General features: G+C 37.8%; 1 protein-coding gene across 1 annotated transcript; it reads left to right on the forward strand.

Moving 5' to 3' along the window:
* Positions 1-4484: 4484 nt before the first annotated feature.
* Positions 4485-8938, forward strand: DLX1 (distal-less homeobox 1). Its single transcript, XM_072418333.1, has 3 exons — positions 4485-5118; positions 5480-5679; positions 7429-8938. Exons 1-3 carry the CDS (start codon positions 4818-4820, stop codon positions 7675-7677), a joined length of 750 nt encoding a protein of 249 aa, XP_072274434.1. The 5' UTR covers positions 4485-4817; the 3' UTR covers positions 7678-8938.
* Positions 8939-9318: the final 380 nt, after the last annotated feature.

The raw sequence follows: 9318 nt of genomic DNA on the forward strand, positions 1-9318 counted from the left end.
TCATCTGCACAGCTACAATAACCGTGATCGGCTAATCGTGCTGCTGCTAAGTAATCACCTTTTATTTCATTATTTTATAGACAGGAGATCGGCTCTGCTTGTCATAAGTCGGTGCACAAAAATAGTAAATCAGACTTCAGTGTAAAAAATGACAGACACTGCACCCAGTCCAATTGTATACTTTGCAGGATTTGACATTTGCAACGAAATTCAATAAACTGTTTGAAGTAATCAAATCGCAGATCTAAACAGATCTTTCTTCATTAAGCTGCAGCTACTTGAAATGTGGCAAACTTTATTTCCAATGATCGTTGTACTCTTGTCAATGTAATTTTCCCTCTTTAATCGTCTGTAATATGCGAAGTGCGGCTGTTTATTAATCGCAGACAGTTCTATTCCCTTATTAATTGTACCTTTGATTTTGATGATATAGTGACATGGAAGGGTAGTTTAAAATTGGCAAAAAGCTGGATATAAAAGAGTTTTATAAAGAGCCCATATTGTCATCGGGTGTGATAGGGAGACGATCGGTTGCAGCTTGCTCCGATTTTCTTTGATCGTTTAATGTGTGCCATGTGAGCTGATGTTCCTGCAAAGGTTGCCCTGCTATAGAAGTGTCTGAGGATTGTACCCACCGCTGCGGTAACAAGCTGTTTGTGTAGCAATTACACAGAGGTGCTGAGACTTATTAAACACATTTATAATTCTTCATTAAAAACGCAGAAATAGCAAATGAACTGTTGTATTAGCAGGATTAGAACGTGCAGGTTCCACACTGGAGGGATAATCAGGATCACTTTATATTAAAGGGCTGGGACTTGTAGTTCCATCACAACTGAGCGGATGGATTTCAATCATTCTGGGACTGGTGGTGCCACACAAGGATTGCTGGGTTCTGATGGGGATTGTAGTCCAGGCATTGCAAAAAAGACGACTGGGGAGATCTGACAGATTACATTAACCCCATGCTTGTAGGTAGGTGACATGTAACACCCTTGTTTCATATGGAGGGAATATATATAATGTTTGTAATAACGTATTAAAAAACACTTTTCCTATACATATATTTTCGAGGCAGTTACATTTGTAATATTTAGAAAAATAATAACCGATTTACTAATCCTTATACACCTGTACACATACATATTATAATAAAAATTTTATGTTGTGTCTGCATTAGCCAATCACAGATTAATTTTGAGCTGTAAAACCACACCATGGGCACTCAGCTGATTGGCTTCTCTGTTCTAGTGTTTACATAACTACACAAAATGCACAAAAATATTTTTTCACAGTTTTAAAATTGGTAGGTTTAATTTGAAGGATTCCTGCTGATCCTGTCTTGAAGGTTCTTCAGGCACTTCCTGTTGTAGGTTGACAGTGCTCTGTCCTGTCTTCCAGATTCCAGTTGTCACCTTTATAGACTACACACATCATATAATAGGTAAGGTCTGCCATTACCTCTATGAGAACCCCACATTGGAGATGCCATGAAGAGATCGCTGAGGGGGGCTGCAAAGAGGCTTTAAAAACTCAGCAATACTGAGCTAACAAAAGAAGAAAAAAGGGTAAAATAAACATTTCAATAATTTGAAATAAAATGACAATTGTTTAAGGTGCACTGTGCTTTAATAAACCACATTTCAATCACCAACGTGATTTAGAACGAAAAGAAATATAATTAAATACCTGTATGTATTAATTTTTTGGGATGATTCAACAGTTTTTTTTTGCGCCATCTATTCTGATCAAATAAATATTAATTTTGGGTTGCCCTGAAATGTGTTGAGTTTGTGTTCCAGGGGAATAAAAGGGGGGGATGGGTGGAGCTAAGCAACCATTGTGTATGTGTATTTTTATATATATATAAAAATATATATATGTGTGTGTGTATATTTATATATATATATATATATTTATATATATATATATTTATATTTACATCCTTATTCAATAAACAGGCTTGCCCTTTACCACTTAAATCCATAAAATCCTTAATCTAATAAATCTATTTTTACTGTGTGTGGGACAACATTTTAGTCCTTTTTTTTAGATGTGGTTTGATCTTAGCCAGTTCTTAATTGCAGCCATTACATTGTCATGGTTTTATACCCAGGGACTAGTAATGATGTTACATGTCACTGTCTCCAGCACCTAAATAGATGAGAGTGTGATCTCCCAGTATCAGCCAGCAGTAACAGGGGGAGCAATGACCAGCAGGCATGTAATATACAGGACCTGAGCTAAACACTCGCCAGCTTTATATTGGATTGCTTCTCTTGGCTTCTCTTGTTCTATTTCCCCCTCTCTGTATAAAACAAGCAGAATTACACATCACCTACCTGGTCAGAGTGAATTATCACTGCTCCCTGCACCAGCACTGTATACATTAATATGTCTTTTATGGTGACACCTAGTCTTTACAATGCCAGGTCCCCCCTTTAGAATAGCCCAGCTCCCTCTCTGCTATCAGGCAGAGTATGTACTTTATAAATCTAAAGATTGAATTATTAGGATATCAATATCACAGCAATACAGTGTGATCCCATCGCCTGACCACAGCCTGGCACAGGCTGAAATGGTGATAGCAAGGCTTGCAGGTTCAGCTGAGGCAGGATCACATCCCAGGCTGTTTAATAGTGAAAGGCAGCATGTTGCTATTATTGTTAAATATATGGCTAATTATGCGTATGAAAATTAAACATCAGTGTTATGCTAATGAGGCCGCTTCAGCTGGGGATCAGAGCACTTGAGACTAGCATTTAATCAAATGAATCAGGGAGCAATACAGCTGCACGTGTGAACCAGTTCCACAGGATCATTCTGCCACGTACAGTCACACCACCCAATTAGGAGAGAAACTAGAACTGCCTAATTATCTGCCAAATCACAAGGGGATCTCCCATACCAAAAGACTACAGGCTCCCTCCAACAATGGCTCCCCAATAATGCTGCATCTTCCTGAGCGCAACATGCCGAGAAAGTGGGGAGCATTCCAGATGTTTTATGTATTAAATGTATCTTAGAATATTATGATAGCAGTATATATATAGCTGAAATAGGAGTAAGCTCAATTATACATTTTCAGGTGCATGGAAATATTTATATATATTATATATTAGTACTATTACACAACAATATATGTAAAATCAGGATGTGTGTGTATATATATATATATATATATATATATATATATATATATATATATATATATATCATATATTTATGTAGAGAGCAGATTAAGCACAACATAACTAAACCCTTTATTATTTTAACTATTTTATTCGTAACAAATTATTTAAAAGAACACATAATTCTGTAATAATACATATTAATATATTAATATTAATATATACCAATATTAAGCAAGAATATATACCAGTACGCCAATATGCGTGACAAATATATTTTATATATGTGCAGGATATAATATGTATATCTATATTCATATATTGTTTTTTTGGTTTTAAAATATATTATTAATATTCATCAACAGCAGCTCTAAAGTCACATCGAACTATGCACTGTATGTAAATATATATATTTACTATATATATATATATATATATATATATTTATTTACAATTACTATATATCTATATCTATATATATATATATATATATATATATATACATGTATTTATAATAATATGTATAAGAAATACATTTAGTGTTTAATAGATATATAAAAATGAAATGCTATAGTAAATATATGTATTCTACTCATAATATATTTAGACGTGTGTCATCTTTAATTACACAAGTCTCCATGCAATACATGCAATAAATGCAGACATAATTAAATGAAGCATTAATCCATGTTCTACAATTGTTCCACTGACCATGTTATGTATTGAATGAGCCTTCCAATCACCCCATGAATGAGTGGGTATGAATGTTGCTGCAGTTCATGGGTGTAAGGCTCATTAGGCACTGATACCTGATATTATTTGCAGGTAATATGTTTATTATTGGAGCAGTCCCCCCCTGGAGTAATTAACACATGTGGGTTAGGGGGTGAGTGCTGTGTGCAGCCTGGATGATAGCAGTCCAGGCCTAGTCTATTTGTGCGGTGTGTAGATGTCATGTTTACAGGATGTGACAGATTTTCTCACTGTGGTGTAGAGAATTATTATTGCTGCCTGAAATCATAAATTGAGTGGAAAAGTGCTGTGTGGGCGCTTCAGTTGGCTGTATTGAACGCCAAAACCTGGGCAATTGTAAAATATGGGAGAAGGAAAAAAAAATAAACGATCTGGCTGATTAAAACAATCCATCGTTTTGTGTACCTGAACTGTGTGCTGATCTGACTGTGTTTGTATACGTCCCGGTCCCCTAGACTTTATTAGTAATGCGTTGTTCTAATATGTCAGATCACAGGCCACTGGGAAGCCTCCTCTGCTTCTCCCTTTCCACGCTCACTCCCCTAGTCCCCGCGCTGCCCTGCCAGGCGCGCTTTAGCCAATCGCAGCGCCCCGATTCAACCCGCCGACCAATCCGCCGTGCCGCCTCATGAATATGCAAAGCGGGCTGAGTCAAAGCTCTTGGGCGAGTTTGTGTAGCTCTGCACAGCCTCGCGCCTAGGACTTTTTTTTGCTTTTTTTCCCCCAAAGAGGCAAAACTCCATTTTTCTTATGAATGGAAAGTGAAAAAATCCGATCCGCTTAAATTGGGATCCCTTTTTTTTTCTTGTAGCGGGAGGACCCCCATTGGAAAATAAAAAAAGGGGGATCCATAAAAAATAAGGCAAAACTATATCCCCCACCCTTTTTAAAAAAAATAGAGGCAGGGGAAAAAATACCAGGAAGACAGAAGCAATGACCATGACTACTATGCCAGAAAGTCTTAACAGCCCGGTGTCAGGGAAGGCGGTGTTCATGGAGTTTGGGCCGCCGAACCAGCAGATGCCACCGTCCCCCATGTCCCATGGGCACTACTCCATGCATTGCCTGCACTCCCAGCATGACAGCTCGTACAGCGGCGCCTCGTCCTTCTCCAGACCGCTGGGTTACCCCTATGTGAACTCGGTGAGCAGCCATACTTCTAATCCCTACATCAGTACCGTGCAGCCCTACCCCAACAGCTCCAGCCTCAGCCAGAGCCGCTTAGAGGAGACAGGTACAGTACAATGGACATTATCTGTTATGTGATCGCAGCGCTGCCCGGGCGAAGCCTTCCAGCCTTCCAGTCTTCCCCCTGCAGCCAGCCAGCTCTGTGCGCCCATTGCAGCATCAGCCCAGATGTGCGCGCATTAGCCTGCCTAATTATTTATTGCGTGGCGCTATAAACAATGTATGCAATTAAGGGTAATTAAACCTAAACTGCAGCATGCTGGAAAAAAAGCTTGCACTGGCTGCTGGAGCTTTTTTTTGTGATTTCTCACACTTGATCTGTTCGCTTATTAGTTTTTTTTCTTGTCTAGTTGTCAGCTTTATACCTGATTTTTTTTGTTTGTTGTTGGTGTTTGTGTGCCATGCAGGGACAGAGACGGAGAAAAGCACGGTGGTGGAAGGTGGAGAGGTTCGATTTAATGGCAAAGGGAAGAAGATTCGGAAACCAAGGACTATTTATTCCAGTCTGCAGCTACAGGCATTAAATAGGAGGTTTCAGCAGACTCAGTACCTGGCACTACCCGAGAGAGCAGAGCTGGCAGCGTCCCTTGGACTTACCCAGACACAGGTACTACATACTGATTTCATGTGCTGCTTCTACTATGACCTGGGGGATAACATGTAGTTCTGACACCTAGGTGGCAAATACCTATCTAATATATCCCTAATTTATACGAACTTCCTACAGTCCTGGCATCCTGGTGTCTGTCCCTGGGCACCTAGGTGTCATATACCCATCTCATGTATCCCTGGCTTTTATCCTTCCTACAGACCTGGCTTCAAGATGCTTCTTCCTGAGAAAGCTTAATACATAACCATGACACTTAGGTGGCATGCAGTCAATACACCTCTTTTTATTAACACGCCACCCTTCTTTTAGTCCTGCCAAGTAGCCATAGAACCTGGGTGGAATAGTCTTTATACCCCCTTACATTTTCTTGTACCCTATTTTACATAGCTATCAGCCAAATGCCTCACATGCCATTGCACTCTTTTTTTTACAAACCTTCATTTGCTTAGCTCATACTTTGGCATCCCTGGTACAAGTGCCCATTACTTAACCTATTAGACCAGATGCCATGCAACCTAAGCACCCTATTATTAAACACCCCAGCTTCATCACTGGGCACCCCTGGCACTACCTATGAATTTCACTTTTAGGGGCTGCACATTGATCAAACCTACTCTGATCCGATACCTTGCATGCAATAATATAATCAGGGACACACTGAATTTTTGCATTATTTGGCCTGGCACATACCAAGAAATAATATCGGTAAAAGGTTGGACAAAGCATCGGTGTGCCATAAAATAGGCGGCATTTGCCTGCTACCACTGCATTGGAATGCTCTGATCTTTTATCCATCGGCAGATTATTTTTATTTATCTCTGATCAAATATATGGAAAATACAATACTGTGCTTGTGTTTAATTTTTCTGAACATAAAGTTTAAAATAAAATATTGTTCTGTTTTACTTGATTACATTAGGAACCATTGCAAGTGTTTCTGGTTTCTAAATGGTTAACTAAAGTAAGGTGGAGTTTTAAAAGTGCAAGTGATGGTATTTTATAACAATCAATTATATGAACAATCTATCTTGACAGGATACACTGAAGGGATTTTGTTAATTGTATGTTACACGTGCTTGCCAAATTAAATAAAAATAAAACGTAAGACAGAAAGCACTGCACCTAGCCATGGCCAGTCCTACACAAACTGCCCAAACTGCTGTTGTCATATCCATGGACCTTATTTATTCCTATACAAAATATATTAGTGTAGATTTATAATTTTACTTGTTTTAGTCCTGGAGATTGTTTTGTATGTAATTATAATTCTTTAGTTAATTTTGCAATTTAAAACACCGAGTCTGATGTTGATTTTTTAGGAAATTGGTTAATGTATACTGTTGGAAGCATGGATTATAAAATCAAAATACATAATATGGGTTGTAAATTCCGTTGCATAAGGGCACCAACAGCATCTAGATGCAGCTATGCATACAAAAAGAAAAAAAAAACGCCTAAACCCAAAACAAGCCGAGCCACATTATAATACATAAAATATCTATAAATATAATATATATAAAGAGGGAACAGATTACGCAAAGCATCTGCAAATATACAACAAATTCTCCAGCCACATGTGTGTGTGTATATATATATATATCATTTTACATAAACGTGTGTGTTGTGCTTACATGTGTAGATAATTTATTAATATACAATATGCAGACATAAAATGCGCTAAGATAGATTTTGTAGTGAACTTGGCTAAGTTGGCTGTTCTAACGCTAACCTATTTTCTTTCATTAGGTGAAGATCTGGTTCCAGAACAAAAGGTCTAAATTCAAGAAACTGATGAAACAAGGGGGGTCAGCTCTGGAAAGCAGTGCTCTGGCTAATGGTAGGTCCCTCTCTGCTGGGTCCCCCCCAGTGCCCCCGGTATGGAACAGCTCCACTTCTTCTGGGAAAGCCACCTCTGGGACAGCTTACATTCCAAGCTACACCTCTTGGTACCCATCAGCTCACCAAGAAGCTATGCAGCAGTCTCAGCTGATGTGATAACCTCGGCCAAATCTCCCCTAAAAAAAGGGACCTTTTTGCATAAAACTACATAGTTATCTGACAAACAAAACCCACTTTAAAGGAGAAGCTCTGTGCCTTTAGAACCGTGGTGACTCCAGTGGACAAAGTAATGGAGCGCACAACATGCAAACACATGAGGCGGGCTGGTACCCAACAGTTGGCAGAGCAATCTCTACCCATTCTATGCCCAGGCACTGGACAGCTTGGGAGCAGGGAGTGGAGGATACAAGGATACACCATACTCTGAGGACAATTGGAAGCAAAGATGTTTGTAGATGGGGGAACAATGACATCGACCCTCTTATGTCTGTCTTTGTCTTGGTAATTTGTGCTCATGCTCCAACCTCACCCCTCATCATTTCAATCCAGCAAATTCCCTATATAGGAGCCCATTATTCGATCTCTATACCAGAAGAACTGTCTCAAATTTGGTGGATCAGCTAATTTCTTATTTATTGGAGAAAAAAATGTGTATCAACACAAGTGTGATAGAAAATACCAGTTTGGCAAACTGGAGTGCTTAATAATTAAAAAAAAAGGATCAAGTTAATAGATTTTAACAAACAAATGTTAAGTTTTTGTACATTGAGGTTGGTAATGTATGTTTTTGCATTTTTATCATCCTCTGTCCTGTAGAAGTATTATACCTGTGAAATGGCTTAGAACAAATAGGGCCTGTTTAACCCAATATTGAATCATGTGATACAGTACAAAACCCTAGTAAACAGGACAATTGGCTGTAGTGGAATGTTTTTTTCTTCAAAATTGTCATTTCTACTAATGTCTAGAACACCAATTAATTTCCCCCCTCTCCCAGTTTGCATATATGAACCCTTTGCATGCTGGCTATTGGATAACTCACCTATTGCAGTGCAGTATGGTGGCAGTATGAAGGACTAAATATCTGTAGGACCCCCCCCCCCCCCCAATTCCTTGTACATAATGTTATTAGTGTTCTGTAAAAATGTTGCACAGATTTTTCTTTTGCCCTCTGTTTTGTTCTGCGTGCCTGTAAGTACCCATGATGCTTTTGTGAAATGGAATTTTGACATCTTTGTGAAATTTTGGAATCTGTGATTACTGAGAACAGTTGTGTTTAGTGTTCTTATATGTCAAAAGTTTAGTTTTATATTGAAAATGTTAACTTATTGCTTTGTATCTTAAAGGAAAAAAATCAAAACACTTTGTAAATAAGTTATAAAAGTTTCTTTAAGACAGTAAAAATGGTTTTGAAAAAGAGGTGGTGTGTTATTATGTCACTATAAAGCCCACTGATTATTCAGATGTAGATTTTAAAAGTAGGTAGTTTTGATCTCTTCTATATAGACAGTTATATACATAATATATATATATATATATATAAATTATATATATATTGCACAACAAGAAATTAAAAAATGTGTAATTAAATGTAAAATTTAATTACAGTTTTTATTGTACATTTTTACAGAATTAGAATATTAAATATTTTCACATATTTTTATTATTTGAAAACCAGAGCCATTTAAATTAAGCTTAAAAAGTGCCAATATAATACAAATTGTATTATCACACTACAAATGCCTATTTTTAAAGGGTGAATAAGCAAAATCTGAGCATTACAATTTCAACAAAATA

This window comes from Pyxicephalus adspersus, chromosome 7 (genome assembly GCF_032062135.1).
Source record: "Pyxicephalus adspersus chromosome 7, UCB_Pads_2.0, whole genome shotgun sequence".
NCBI classification, from domain to species: domain Eukaryota; kingdom Metazoa; phylum Chordata; class Amphibia; order Anura; family Pyxicephalidae; genus Pyxicephalus; species Pyxicephalus adspersus.

Bases quoted from the DNA above. Each gene is read 5' to 3' on its own strand.
- DLX1 (XM_072418333.1), top strand. From the start codon at position 4,818: ATGACCATGACTACTATGCCAGAAAGTCTTAACAGCCCGGTGTCAGGG. The intron at 5,119-5,479 runs GTACAGTACAAT...TGTGCCATGCAG, and splicing joins GAGCCGCTTAGAGGAGACAG to GGACAGAGACGGAGAAAAGC. The intron at 5,680-7,428 runs GTACTACATACT...TTCTTTCATTAG, and splicing joins TTGGACTTACCCAGACACAG to GTGAAGATCTGGTTCCAGAA.